Below are 14,951 nucleotides of genomic sequence, written 5' to 3' on the forward strand. Positions count from 1 at the left end.
AAGACAATGAGCGGGGAAAAGTTTAGCATGAGGTGTGAATTATAGATGAGGAAATACATTTTATTTTACCATCAAAAAAGGTGCTTTATTGTTCACACCTGGTGTTTTTTGTTCGGAAATCAGAAATCTGAAAACAGATTTTTTTCTTTTGAATAGACACTGCCTGGCCCAAAAAAAAGTCACCACCTGGATCCTCGATCAGGGGTTGCTGCAGTTGGTCTAGGTTCAGCAACATTATGTGCTCAATGAATGAGGTGACCACCTGAATATACTGACTGACCAGGTTATTCCATCAATGGATTTTTTCTTCCCTGATGGCACAGGCATATTCCAAGATGACAATGCCAGGATTCATCGGGCTCAAGTTGTGAAAGACTGTTTCAGGGAGCATGAGACATCATTTTCACTCATGGATTGGCCACCACAGAGTCCAGATCTTCACCCCATTGAGAATCTTTGGCATGTGCTGGAGAAGGATTTGCACAGCGGTCAGACTCTACCATCATCAATGCAAGATCTTGGTGAAAAAATAATGCAACACTGGATGGAAATAAATCTTGTGACATTGCAGAAGCTTATGGAAACAATGCCACAGCGAATGCAGGCGGTCCAACGAAACAGAGTGTATTAGATGTTTTGCACACATTAATCTGGAGAAATGCAAGTCTTTTGAGCAACAGTTGCATTATGGAGAGAGACAGCGTTTGTGTTTCTGCTGCTGAGCTCACAGCTGTAGCTCAGTGATGTCATCATGAAATATAACTTCATCAGGACAGTGATGACATCAGACGCTCTGACAGCATCACGGCGTCAGAAGACAGTGGAAGGCTGATGAAGTCAACCGACCCTGAAGGAGCTGCTCAGCATAACACAGTAAAAACACTCAAGCTAAGCTCTGATGTAAATCACACAAAGTGGAGGATGATTCAGGCTGCAAATGGATCTGGGCTGCATTTTATTACTTCCAAAACAGCTGCCATCTGGGATCTGAGTGAGGCGCAGTGAGGCGTCACGCACACAGACACACACACACAGGAGCATCACTGCATCTGCTGGGATGACATCTATGAGAGACACTGGTGTATTTACGACTGATGCGGAACTTGAGATAATGCTAGCATTAATTAGTGTCCGCTGAGAAACATCTGCATACGCGTTACCAGATGAAGGTAAACTGCACCGCTGCTTCAAACACAATCCACATAGACTTGAGAATCAAACTGAGAGTCACCTGAAAGTTCAAAACTTGAAAACTAATGTTGATGGCCGCTCACTGAGACTGAAGGAAGTGCAGTTTGGCGAGCTCCATCTAGTGGTCATACATGACATTGCACCGACAGACAACGATAGCAGCGCGTCTTGGGACTACAGCACCCACAGACGTGAAATGGTCACATAACTCCAGAAATTCATCATGCAGCCCCCTGGCTTCCTGTCTTGCCACCCAGGCCCCGCCCCCTTTTCCTCACCAGCAGCCACTAGCTATGCAGATAAACATTTGGTGGCAGCACTGAAGGCGTAGTGGACAGCGCCCCCAACAGCACAAAGCCCACGGTTTTGAATGCAGCTCAAATTTGGACTGGTTTCTTCGGGGAATGTCCATCGACCACCCCATGTAGCAGAGATTGGCTCACCAGCAGTCTTGGATCTATTCCCCCAACATGGCACACAAAAGCCTCAACCTTTCTAGGAACAAGGGCACCAGCTACTGTCAAGATGAGGCTTCACGAAGCTTTGTCAGACCTCACTGCTGACGGAAAATGCTGAAGGACAAACAAGTCACCACAGACCTGCGACCTCTGATGAAAGGGAGCCAGCTGCCCAAGTTTGAACACATTTTGCCAATTGTCTGTATGAAAGGATGAAAATGAAAGGCGCCACATTTTAAACATACCTGTAAGCCAAGTCAGAAAAGCTGCAAATCCAGGATTAAACTGAGCTGTGTGGAAATACAACACGCTGCTGGTTAGATTCCGGGACTGCTGCGGCAACAGCAAAATAACCAGACGTGAGAACATTACAATGTACAAGTTTATTTTTAATGAACTCTTCAGTGGTTGTAGTCACAGCACAGCTTGCATGTCATTAAGCCACACACCTATTTTACAAGATGACGGGGAAAGAGAAAGAAAAGAAAAAAAACAAAACAAAAAAATAAACCAGAGTAGATAGATCTGTGTGACTTTTCTTTCCTCTCTGACTAAAACATCCTTTAAAAGGCCACTGAAATGCATAAAAGGTTCAGGTGGAATATTGAACGGTGGCATTTACTTTCAACCTCCTCACATGGCGTCGACAGTGCATGTAGACATTTGGGTTAACTCTTTCAAGTGACTTGGCTTCAACACTTAAAAAAAACTGGAAAGAAACAGCACTCTTCTGAGACACTGAGTGTGACGACGGTGAAATGTAGTGATCGCTCCGGTCAGATTAAAGGGACTATAAAAGGAAGAATGATTAAAAACTCTTTTTGTTGGCTGGAATTTTGGATACTTTTAATAGTAACAGACGGGAAACCATAAATGCATGCCATGTGCTGGTCTCAACAAACAAATACATACAGGTATATACAGTATCACTCAGTACCTGCTAAAACAATGTGAGAGTATAAACTGACTACACTACAAACAGAAAAAAAAGGGGGGGAGAGGAGGAGGAAGCGGTGGAAGAGTGAAAAAAAAATCCTACTGGTGATGGGACTCATCATTAAAGCATTAAAAAAATGCATATTGCACATACAGTGAAAGCTTAAACTCCACCAGGTCCGCCTCAGGTCGCTAAAGCCAGAATTTACCTCTTGGAGGAACAAACGAAGGAGGGGCGAGAGTGTGTGTGCACGGTGGTGTCTGTGTGTGTGTGTGTGTGTGTGTGTGAGAGAGGAGGGTGTCTTGTACGACCAGCGGCAGTTGAGGGGCTTTTTTTTTTTTCACTTCCAGGTGGGATCAAGAAAAACCGCACAGCACACAACACTTACATGGAAGGTCGAATAAAAAGGGGGGGGGGGACAAAAAAAACTTGTGGCACAAATAAAATCAGGTGATAAATCTGTGAGAGCCGAGTGTGGGGTTTTTTTTTTATGTACATCTAAGGCTTATTGGTTATATAGTTTTCAGGCTTCCCCGCCCACAACACTTCTGTAAACTCAGTGGATCTACGAGGACAGCAGCTGCAGAATTTAGGAAGAGGTGGGACGCTGCTGCGGTGGCGGGAAACAAGGAGGCTTGTCTCTGATGTCTCTTGCAATTAATATCTAAATGTGCAATTCCATTAGTCACTGCCACAGGGCGCTAGAGGGAAGCAGACGGCGGCGGGGCACGGAGGAAGAGTGAGGAGGGGGTTGGCTGTTCTACTTGGAAAGCTTGCTAATGACTCGAATGAGAGCTCCATTCTCATCCTTTAGTCTCTGGTTGTCGGCTTTCAAGTCCGGGAGCATCTGGAAGAGACGAGACAGGAGACGGAAGCTTAGACGGGTCTGTGCGCCGGACCTGGCTGGCCGCGTCGGTTAACTGGCGAGAGGCGAATCACACTGCACCATTTTTCTCCTCCTTTTTAGATTGGAGAGGAAAAATAAGCGGGAACACCACAGACCAGTCGCGACAAAGCCATGCAGAACCTTCAGCACGGCTCAAGGTCAACAGCAGGTTTGGACAAACCTGCTGACAAGGGCCACCTCTCCATTATGACACCACATCATGCCATACAGTTTGACTAAATTAGGAAACTAGCTCAACATTTGAATAATGAAAAAGTCCAAGCCTTCTTTGTAAAAATATGAGCAATATCTGAGTCAAAGACTGAGGCATATAACACCACTCACTCACACCACTCTGACTAATGAAGGCCTAATATAATCTTATCGCCATGTGTGAAATCAAAATGTCATCAGTGGTGGATATCACTTTTTCTCTCGGCAGAAAATAAAAATGTTGTCATTGTGTCACATACAAACAATAAATGAGGAGCAACATGTAGCTTTAGAGAAATGTCAGCATCCGTCTGAAAGTAAACGCAATGAAACAGTTTTTCGTCTTATAGTAATGATTTATGACTGAAAGAGAATATACGAATGGTGATATAAAGCCTTTAACTGCCAGCTCAACTCACTAGTACATAAATAAAAAAAAGAGTATCATAAAGCATTAAGAAGCCAGTATCAACTCATGCCTCCGACAGCCACTGCATTTCAGGCTTGAGAAGAAGGCTGATGTGACAAAAATAGGCAAGAACACGCCCTAGTCTGCAGCCAGTTGGAATCAAAGACGACCAGACGACATCAAAGGTTTGGACAGACACAAGTGTCTCTTCCTGTTGGAGTGTAGATGACCCGCTTTGATTTAGATGTGGCTCGCGTCATGATTCTGGCCCGGGGGTAATAAGCGCTCATCCTCTCAGTCCCATAATGCATTGCCACAACTGAAGCTCATGTGAGAGTAAATGTTGACAACACTGATTTAGTAGCTAGCGTCAACATCTTTGACTGTAGTTTTTAGTTTCAGCGCCTCTGAGTTCGACAAAGCGACTGTGGGGTAAAAATAAAAAGCCACTTCATGCACAGAAGCCAAGACAAGCCAAACTGAGATCTGAAACACCAAAATGGGGACACTTTTCTTTTACAGCCGAATCGCATTGAGGAGCAGATGAATTATCTGCTGTGGTTTGACGTGGGAGGGTCTTTTAAACGGCTGGTAAAGGAAAGTGTCCTGTCGTAGAAAGAAAAGACACCCTCCCCAATCTGAAAACCAAAAAAGGTCTGGGGAGTCGGGTGAGGTTAGAAAGACTGCGGTGGTTGGTCGGCTGGACACCTGCCTGTCTACGTGAGCGGGTCAGAGCACGAATGGAGCATGAGAAGAATGGAATTTGGGGGAGGGGAAGTGAAGGTGGCGGACAGACGGACGTGGATCAGAGATCAACGGTGGGTAGCTGGCTGCAGGCGGACTGCGAGAGCTTCGCCACCACTCGGGCCAGGGCCCGGTTCTCAGCCTGCAGCCGCTCCTTCACCTGCCGCAGGGCCTGAACCTGCTTTACCTGGGGGAGGTTCTGCAAGGGGGAGGAGGGGTCGGACATGAACCAAAAGAAAAGAGGGAAAAAGAAGAGAGATATAGGAAGGTGGGACAGAGAAAAAAAAATGTTACAGACAGAGAGATTAATGGAACACGGGACAACAGATGAAGGAAGGAGAAAAGGGGGGAAACAGGAAGAAGACTGTTAGAAAATGAGGAGAGATTTTTGGAAGAGATTAGATCAGACTTTTGATGCAGCGTGATGCTTGTAGGTAGAATGGAAACATGACACTGATAAGATCGTAGGCACAAACACCACTTGTTATCTCAGTCAGAAGAGGAACGCTTGCTAGCCACTCTTTCAGGAAGTTCTCAGGAAACGAGAGAAGTTTAACAAGTCTGTCGACGCGGATTTTCAAGTGCTGACCTGAGAAGTAACACTGGCGCGCGTGGACTACTTTCGCATGTAATAAATTAAGTATCGCATTCTATACTGTATAAGAGCAAAGGCTTTTTCCGCCCCTAGAACGTAGTAACACTTGAACCAAATAGCATCACACACAATGAAGTCGCAGCCATCCATGAAACAGATCAACAGAGAAGGCAGATCGCAAGGAAAGACACAAGTCAGCTCTTTGCAGGTGACTCCAAATCAGACCTGAGCAAAGTCCAACCTCGTGATGCTCCTTTCCTGCATTTGTCAGCCCTAATATGGTCAGAGTGAAACTGAACGACTGGTCATGAAGAAATATAGCTTCAATGTAATGTTCAAATATTACACCATTCCTGATGTTAAGAATAGACTCCATCAATCAGACCCCATCAACACTGTATGTAAAATGATACATATTCAAGCATCCTTCTGTTATCTTATTTATGAACTCTTTCTATACCCCAAATGAATAGAATAACGAAAGAAAAGTGAAGTCATTTGGACGAAACGTCTGGAGGCAAAGTAAAGGTTAATTGCAAATATAATTTCAGCTTCAAGGTCTTTGCTGCTTTGCCAAAAGTATAACACTATCCAGACTAGGATTAAATTGTAACAACTTTAATTGTCCGGTTCATGAAGATAATTATCATCATTCACAGAAGGAAAGAAGAAATAACTTAATTACAGCAAGATTGAATCTGAAACTACACCTAAATTTGACAGATTTGGTTATTTACTGGAAACCGGTCTTGGCAGCAGTGAAGTTTCACAGCAAAAGTTTTCTCCTCCATGAATGACCTGTCTAAGTATAAGGCTTGATGTCACAGCTCTAAGACAGTTATAAAATAACACATGCACTGCTGTAAGAAGGAACCACAGTCTGAGAAGATTCATGATGATCCAGATTGATACAGCCGATGAACTGGCAAGGAAGTACGCAACCATCAAAGAAAAAATAAAATCTAAAACGTGATCTAAAAGGATGCTTTCAGTGAGGCGTGTGTCTGTGGGTAAATACCTTGAGTTCCTCCTCCATTTCAGAAATCTTCCTTTCTAGAGCCCTTCTTTCCTGCAGAACAAGGGAAAAACAGGTCAACTTTGGGTGCCACGATAAATTGGTATGTTTTCCCAAAATAGAGGACAGTAAGGATGTAAGAATGAAACACACACGCGCGCTCACAAGGACACACACACATATTTTCAGTGAGGTGTCCGCAAGCATCAGCCACTTCTGACCTACATATGCAGTGACGGATGTTTTCAATTTTTAAAGTTCTATTCAGTGAGTCTGCATCGAAACTGTAGTTTTAAACAATGACACACACTGAGGGAGCTTCCAAACAAACATGCACGCCGATAAACAGTTCACTTAAACACTAACAGCAGTGACCACTCTGAAGTTGGAACACAAGTGAAAGAGAAGGTGGCAGTGACTCGGTGGCAAGTTGTCTTCGACTGCAGCTACATGTGAAACGGCAGCCAGCAGCAGAGAGACACAAAATACAAACTCAAGGCGGGTTCATACCACCACCCAGATGATATTGGGGCCTGCTTGTTACCTTAAGACATAAACCCGTTGATGCTGTTACACTTCATCAGCTAAGATGAACAAGTACATTATTGAGGAGTAGGCTGTTATTGGGGGACAGGGGAGTGTACTCGAGTCATTACCCTTTTCTCCATCTCAAGCTGCGACCTGTCTGCATAGCGTTCCTGCCTCTGAAACGAAAGAAAGAGGCACGTATATTGAGCAAACCTTATTCTCTTCTGACAAGGAGCTTTATAAAGCCAGAGTACCTGGGTTGCCTTTTCTAGTTGTAGCTTCAAGTCGGCCAGCTCCAGGTCCGTGTCACGTAACTGAGCCTTCAACTTCTCGTTCTCCGCTAAGATCTGCTCATAGAGCTGCAGAGAAATCCAATCAGAAGATGGAGACATTAGCAGGAAGAAAAGGCACACACATACATATGGTACGGTGCTTGAGAAATAATCATTTATATCAAGAGTCAAACCAAAGGCCAAAAGCTTAAAGCACATATAGTTGAAATCAAAGCATCAACAACTGGAGCACCAACAAAGCATGATGATATCATGACCTAAGATGGTTAGTGTTCAAACTTTGCCCCTTGACAATAAAGTGAACATAACAAACATTAAGGATTGATCAGGAAAACAAAAAAATTCTGTAACATTGAATGGCAAATTAATGTTTGTTCGTCACAAAGAAAAGCAGACTTTCTCCTGTGTCATGAGTTTGTGGTGAAGGAGGACAATAGACATGTTTTTAAGCAAACACATACAAGCCTTCCTCGAAAATTTGCCTTCAGTTAGTAAAAGAAATACTAATAACAGATTCAGTTTAACAGTCTGCGATCAAAATTCTGGCATGTCACATGAATGAGATGGATTTACATGGAAACCGACTACTAAACTGACCTTCTTGTAGTCGGTGGTGTCATCTCGATCCAATCGGCTTGAGTAAGGCCTCCGACTCTCACCGTAACTCCTGGTATACAGAGAGTCATTGCGATCTAAGGATGACATGCTGCTCTCGTTCCTGGAACAGTGAACAACGTGTCTGTCAGGCATCTTGTTTCAGATGGAAGAACAAAGGTGGTGGTGGTGATACTCACCTTGATAATCTGTCACTCTGGAAGAGAGGAAGGAGTAGAAGAATCAGTAAACTCTCAACAAGCAAACTAAAATTTACACAGCAGCACATCAGTTATCCGGCAACACGCAACGCCTTGACAGTGGCCCTGATTATACAACCTGACTTCAGATTCCGATATCTGTAGGACCTTCCAGGCAATAAAAACATCAACACAGGACAGCAGCCATGACGATGCAAGATGCAGAGAGAATTATCTACTTATGTAATTACATTCAAGCTGAGTGTGAGAAGCACAGGGAACAGTCACTTTCAGCAGCATCAGAAAACCTGCAAGACATTTGACTTAAAATATTTGTAGGCAGGAGCCGTAGGCTATTCAAAAGAAACAAACTAAAATCTCCAAAATTAATTCGCTTTTACCTACAACTTAAACAGCTTCAATGTTACAGCAGTGAAATAGATAGAACAATGCAGTGTGATCTGTGTTTGCGACCTTTCCTTGGAGAGGCAACAGTGTAAAAGTCACCATGAAGGAAACTTCATATACTTAATGTTGGTGATGTAAACATCAGCTTGTATTTGATTGATTTTACTTACAGTATTATTAATGGAAACCTCAAGTCAACCTGACTCAACTGATGTAGTGAGAGCAAATTGTGCGACAGTTAGAATCCAGGGGAAACTGAGAAGAACATTATTTTCAAGTAAATCATCAATTTTGAGGCTAAATGTGAAAACTTTGGACAGGAAGAAAAGATCATTCTAACATTAGTGTCTGACCCTGGGGAGCTAAACTTCCTTTTCCTCTTCTTGGGACAATAAAAGCCACCCACATAGCAGCAGCCCGACAATCAGCGGATGTGCGGAGAAATTCAAAGGCTGGCGACAGTGTCAGGATAAATGGACACAGAAGCTGACAGCAAGGGAATATCAAAGGAAAGTTGCCGCTTGACCTTCTTTTATTAGACTGAGTAAAAAATTCAAAAGCAGAGGGAATCAGCTAGATGTCTAACTGGACACGATGGATTTGAATGGCTGCTACGACAGTCTGTTTCATGTAATCCTGACCAGAGCAGAAGATCATGTCGTACCTGGGGCTCTCCTTTGGTGCTCCCGTCCTCTGAGTCTGACTGTTGATCTGGGTCATTCTCATCACCCTGTTGAAAAAAAAAAAAAATCACAGTTCCTCGAGCTCTCAGAGTGATCAAAGAACGTTCATGAAACTTAAAAAAAATTCAATCAGCGTACGTCCTGAGTCCAGAATGAAACCCCAGTGGAGCGCCTCTTTTCGCGGGGCCGCCTGCGATCCCGGATGGAGCGGGGCTGGGACTTGTCATCTCCTTCCTTCTCTTCCTCCTTTTTGTCCGTTTCTACAGGTCAAACAATCTTATTATCTAACATGCACCACATACGATCTGGGTTTAATGAGGACTTCAATAATTGAACTTGATAAACTTAAAATTCCCTCCCTGGACAATAAGAATGACAAAAAAATGTTTTACCAGAGAGCAATGCCATACATCATCTAGAATTAAGTACTTTCAGATGAAGCAGAATGGGGTTCCAATATGGTCTCGTCCATGCTGGAAGCACTGTGTGGTGGCCTTCAGACTCTTGTAAACACAATGAGAGCCATAATCTTGAAGCCAGTAAACAAAAGAAAGCGCTAGTATCGTGATTTGCCTGCCATCACTGGAACTGGAAAATAAAATCCTTGCACTGACATTCACTGTGTGGCATAGCAATTAAGCGGTCCAAACAAAAGGGTAAACCAGAAAAATGAAAGGGTTCTGGTTGGGCAGGACAGTGTATTGAGTGCACATGGCACAATCGAGACAATAACTCCTCTTGGCGGGAGTTCAGAGAGAGAAAAAGCGGTGGCGGCTGAAACACTGACAGCTTTCTTCTCTCGCTGACTCCAGCTGGCGTGTATCTTCACAGTGAGTCCCAGTGACTTTAGCCTTTGTTAGGAGAAGAGCTACTTCAGTTTAAAAACAAACGATCCAATTTTCCCTTTGGCCACAGTGAGCCACCAGCAGATGCCACTAAATATAAAATTCTACATACGACTGACCTTTCTCTGTATCCCTGGAGGATCGGCTGTAGGACGAGGTGATGCCCGTCAGACTGTTGGGTCTGTTGAGGGAGCTGGAGGACAATGAGGCGCTGGAGTAGGATGGGGTGGTGGTGCTGACTGAGGAAATGCCTGACGTGGACGACGAAGTCCGATAGCGCTGCAAGGATTATTGTGTTGACAATTTCCATTTTAAAGCTTTTTCACAAACACAATGACCACAGCATTGACCGACATACTTCTTCAAAGCTTCGGTACTTTGGTCGATAATCGTCTTCCTTGGTTTCAGTCTCCTTCTTCTCCTCCTGCTTCTCCTTGTCCTGCTTTTCTTTTTCTTCCTTTTCCTCTTCACGGGTCTTTGGGGTGCGACTCCTTCCAATGGTCTTCTCAGCCTCTTGCAGGTCAGTCAGTGTGACACCCTGCACCAAGATTAAAACGATGAAGTTAACTTCGCTGGCACATTCAAAATAAACAGTCAGACGTTTTAGATGACCAAAACATTTAGAAGTAAATCCAGAAAAATATTTGATATTGATATTACAAATTAACCTGGATTTACGGTTGACAACTTCTGTTGATTTTCTTTACATTAACATTCATGTTTCTATAGAGCCCGCTGAAAAGTACTGGTTAAGACTGAAGATGTCATTTGACATCCAAAATCGCAGGCAAATGAAGTCAAATAACCATAAACTTCAGTTTCCCAGAATCTGATTTCTCTGAATGATGATGGCAGAGCCTCAAGTCACCAAATCCCACCAACTGTAAACACGAGCACTCCCACATACCCTTTCTATGTACTATATTATATGACATTTACCACAGGACATTGGTATACCAACAGGTACACATGACAAAATGATGGAAACTACTGTAAAAAGGGGCTGATAATGTTTTTTTTCTTCTTTTTTGGTTGCTTTGTTTTGTTTTATATGAACAGGATTGATTAATTAATAATGACTCTTTGCATTGAGCATTGAAGTGTACCTCTTTTTTCCCTTTTTTTCCAGATCAGACACAGCGCATAAACTTCTAAATCTACTCACCTGGGTGGACCTTCTGGACTGCCGGGCCTGTCTGGATCGAGCTTTCCTCTGGGACTCCGATTCTTCATCCCGGACTGGGGTCAAGTATGATCTGAAAAACAAAGGAAAAATAGTCAATAGCTGCAGAAATATAATGTCGGAAATCCTCTGAAAGCCACTAGTGTCATTTGCTTAGGATATACAAGGCAAACAAAAATATGCATTCAAGTTGGATAACAAATAATGATGGGTGTTGAGAAATTACAATCCAAGTTGTACATAAGACAGCAGAGGGATAATGATAAATCTGTGTCATAAAAAAACTGTACAAAGTGTAAAGAAAGCTGTATAATAATCGTGCCTCACAATAAAGGATGTCTGTGAATCTAGTTTTGGTGTGTTGCATTGATTTCATTATTTAATGAAGTGCCATATCGACAAAGTTCTGTTACTCTGGATGTTCATGGTTCAAGTTGGTGAACAAAAAAAGGAGACTGCGATGGCTTAAGTTGTAAAAAACAAAATTTGCCAATAAACCTGAACGCACTGATGCAACACTTTGACCAAGAAATGCATACGTATTAAATGCATTTTCTACAGAGATGCTATAATCACTTGAAGAACCGGCATGCTCTAAAACAACATTGACATTCTCTGGAGAAATTGGACCTGGTGGGTCAAAGACAAACATGCTCTCATGATGTTTGTTCATCCTTCAATATTTAGTCTCTGGTCTGTTTTGTTACTGACTCACTTCTGTAGTATCAAGTTCAGGGAGTAGACTTATAAAAATAAAACTGATTCTCGTGGCCACACAGAAGCATGAACTCATTTAGTGGAGTGAAGTGTCTTGGCCTTGAGGGAAAACGTGCAGCTTCTGTCCTAGTTCCATATAAGGAGGCAAAACGACGGCGTTGTCTGGCCTCCAAAGCCAACCCACTCAACTCCCACCATGACAGGTGGCTTATTTCTGCTCTGGAACAGGAAGACTAGCACTTGAACTGGTCAAGTCTTGGTCCCCTTTAACACGAGTGCAAACATACACTCACTAAGACACATACACAAACAGCCTGGTTTACAGAGCTGTTGATCCCAGACACACAGGAGGTAACAGAGTGTGATGGCATCTATGTACTGTTGATATTGAAGGAGGGCAAATTTCAAACCTGCGTCTTTCAGGTCCAGTGCCGCTGCCGGTAATAGTCGATAAGCCGGTTGAAGTAGTGGTAGATGTGGTGGTTGTTGTCGTGGAGCCAGTGTTGATTGTGGGTATAACTGCAGCAGACTCCCTCTCTTTTTCCTTTTCCCTCTCTGCACTCTCTTCTGACCAGTACCTGAGGACACAGAGAAATAAGAAGATATTCTTTAGTGATTCAGTAAGGAGGGACATCATCATTTAACAGTTTTGTGCATTAAATTGTGGTTTTGACAGCTGAATTTCTCATATGGTATAGCTAAACAGCCAAAGTAGTATTGCCTAAAGCAACGCACCTGCTGGTGAGACTGGTGGAGCCAGTGCGGGTGGAGGAGGAGCCCAGGCCACGGAGGCCAGTGGGCGAGGTAACTGATGAGGAGGTGGTAGTGGTTGTTGTAGAGGGGGAGGTGGTCGAGGAGCTTGAGTCTTCATGTCTTCTTCCAAAGGAGCCGCTGAAGAAAAATACGTTGGACGAGTGAACATACCGTCAAAAGCGGTGCAACATAGGGGGTGAGTACAGTGAGTCAAGTCGTGTGCAGTACATTCATTCATCTCATAACTTGAGGACACTTGCATGACTGATTTTTGCTTTAAAAAGTTCAATGCTATATCTACTGATTATTGCTCATCTATATAACACACAGTCAATATCATACTTGACATACTTGTCACTCATCATCGGCACAAACACTAACTTTGTCTGCCCTTCTGCAAATTCCTCCATCAATCAATATCTATCATCTACTCACACAGCAATTCATTCATGCGTTGCTAAATGAACCAGTTAACTCTGAACACCGCTCTTTTCAGTCCTGTTATGTTCATTAAATGCAGGTATGGAGACGTGACAGACAGTAGAAGACAGGTGGGTGTGTGGATCTTGTCGCCCCAGGTGAGGCTGGTGTACCTGCGGTAAATGCTGTAAGACTGGTAGTGGGAGGTGGGTGGCTGCCAGGGTTTAGTATTACAGGTATTAGGGTCCAAGCTGGAGGTGGACGAAGACTTGGCGGGCACGTCCCGCGTGCTGCCACTCCGTCCTAGCGCTAGCGTGTGGGACGTGCTGGCGTGACGGCAGGTGGGTGGGTGAAAGAGGCATGTTAGCAGTGGAGGTGCACACAGATACACGCACAAACGCATACATCATATGCAAACATTTAGTTGGACACAAAACTGGTGGTTTCCAGTCATACGGGAAGTGACATTTTGGAAAAATAAAAAGCAATTAATACATTTAGAAATGGCTGTATCAAATGTCGATTGCCCATACAACATAACTGCAGCCCTTGAGGATTATACTCTGTAAATAGCCTGTGAAAATGTCTGCACTGGAAACCTGTTAAGCATGCAACATTTGGCAGCAGAAGAGCGCAGCATCATGTTCACGATTCCCATGCTAAACTAGAGAATATTGATTGGAGGAACCACCACTGATGCCAACCTTCGCTGGTAGCTAGAGGTTCTATTGGTCGAGGTGCTTCCTTCACTGTTCTTCAGGTCATCGTCCCAGCGCCGCCGGGTGTATGAGCCACTTCGGATCAGAGCAGCAGAAGAGTCCCTGTGGAACACAAGCTGATCTTATACTAGTTCCTCACAAAAGAGACGGTGCAAATTCAGATGGATATAAGGATATTCACCGAACAGCAACAATAGTTGTGCGAGTCGTTTTATTGTTCAATGAATATATTGCTAAACAAATAACTTTACAACCGCCTCTTATTTTTTTTATAGTCACCTGTTTTCCTTCTCGTCGATATCTGATGTGCTGGCCAGTCTCCGGGGTATGGTGGGAGCCACGTAAGCCAGCCGTGTTCCTTTGTCCTTTTCCTGCACATGTGTTGAACATGCAAAATAAACAACCTGCAGAGTGGCCTGGGCACAGCAAAGAAATAAAATGACTGAAAAAACAAACCTTTTCTTTGTCTTTGTTGTCCAGCGAGGATGAGAGTCTGGGGCTTGACGCTGAGCGCATCACCCCCGCTGTGTCCTTTTCCCGCTGAGCTTCCTTGGTAGCTGTGATCTCAGCGAGCGCACCATAGCTTCCGGTTTTCCTTAAGCCCAGCCTCCATGACGAAGGAGACTCATCCTTCCTCTCATCCTCCACTTTAGTCGACACCTTAGTTGTAGGCTGCACAGTCTGAGGTAAGAAGAAATATGAGCTTTGTCAATTATTTCTTCTGAATTAAAGGTGGACAAAAGAGACTACATTTATTCACGAATACCACATTGATCCTGTTGAGTTCAACAAATGAGGTCAGGAACAAACATTTCATGGTACAACATGCCAGTTAGGAGGAAACCAAATCACATCCAGATTTTTGAACATGAAGAAGTAGTAGTAGTAGAAGTGTTGGACAGCTCGTTTAAAAGAAAACTAAAAACGAGTGAAGTGTCTATGGCCGGGATATTCGAAAAGATAAAATGTCTTGTCTCTCACAGGGGCTATAACCTGTGGCTGTGTTTGAAGATGAAACTATCTCTCGTAGCGTCAGCTTCACAGAGAGGGGTCACCAGAACGAGATGCTAAAGGGTGCAGCCTGTTTTCATCATGCGGCAAAGTTGGCATTAAAATAGCCCCAGCTATTTTATTGATGTATCTAAATACCTGTCATTCAA

General features: G+C 43.6%; 1 protein-coding gene across 5 annotated transcripts in view; it reads right to left on the minus strand.

Annotated features, from left to right (window-relative positions):
- Positions 1-2,017: 2,017 nt before the first annotated feature.
- ppp1r12a (protein phosphatase 1, regulatory subunit 12A) overlaps positions 2,018-14,951 on the minus strand; it is a 39,707-nt gene continuing 26,773 nt past the window's right edge. Inside the window, exons 10-27 of one of the 5 annotated variants that reach the window (XM_053863107.1) lie at positions 14,248-14,472; positions 14,071-14,162; positions 13,777-13,893; positions 13,246-13,398; positions 12,635-12,790; positions 12,310-12,477; positions 11,165-11,255; positions 10,358-10,537; positions 10,119-10,278; positions 9,293-9,414; positions 9,136-9,201; positions 8,064-8,080; positions 7,867-7,987; positions 7,231-7,335; positions 7,105-7,152; positions 6,959-6,992; positions 6,452-6,502; positions 2,018-3,433 (exon numbers count right to left, since the gene is read on the minus strand). In XM_053863107.1, the coding sequence (XP_053719082.1) occupies positions 6,471-6,502; positions 6,959-6,992; positions 7,105-7,152; positions 7,231-7,335; positions 7,867-7,987; positions 8,064-8,080; positions 9,136-9,201; positions 9,293-9,414; positions 10,119-10,278; positions 10,358-10,537; positions 11,165-11,255; positions 12,310-12,477; positions 12,635-12,790; positions 13,246-13,398; positions 13,777-13,893; positions 14,071-14,162; positions 14,248-14,472 (1,887 nt within the window). In that variant the 3' untranslated portion in view covers positions 2,018-3,433; positions 6,452-6,470. The other 4 variants (XM_053863108.1, XM_053863106.1, XM_053863105.1 and 1 more) reach the window with 4 other exon arrangements.

The sequence above is a fragment of the Synchiropus splendidus genome, chromosome 4, assembly GCF_027744825.2.
Source record: "Synchiropus splendidus isolate RoL2022-P1 chromosome 4, RoL_Sspl_1.0, whole genome shotgun sequence".
In the NCBI taxonomy this organism is placed as follows: Eukaryota; Metazoa; Chordata; class Actinopteri; order Syngnathiformes; family Callionymidae; genus Synchiropus; species Synchiropus splendidus.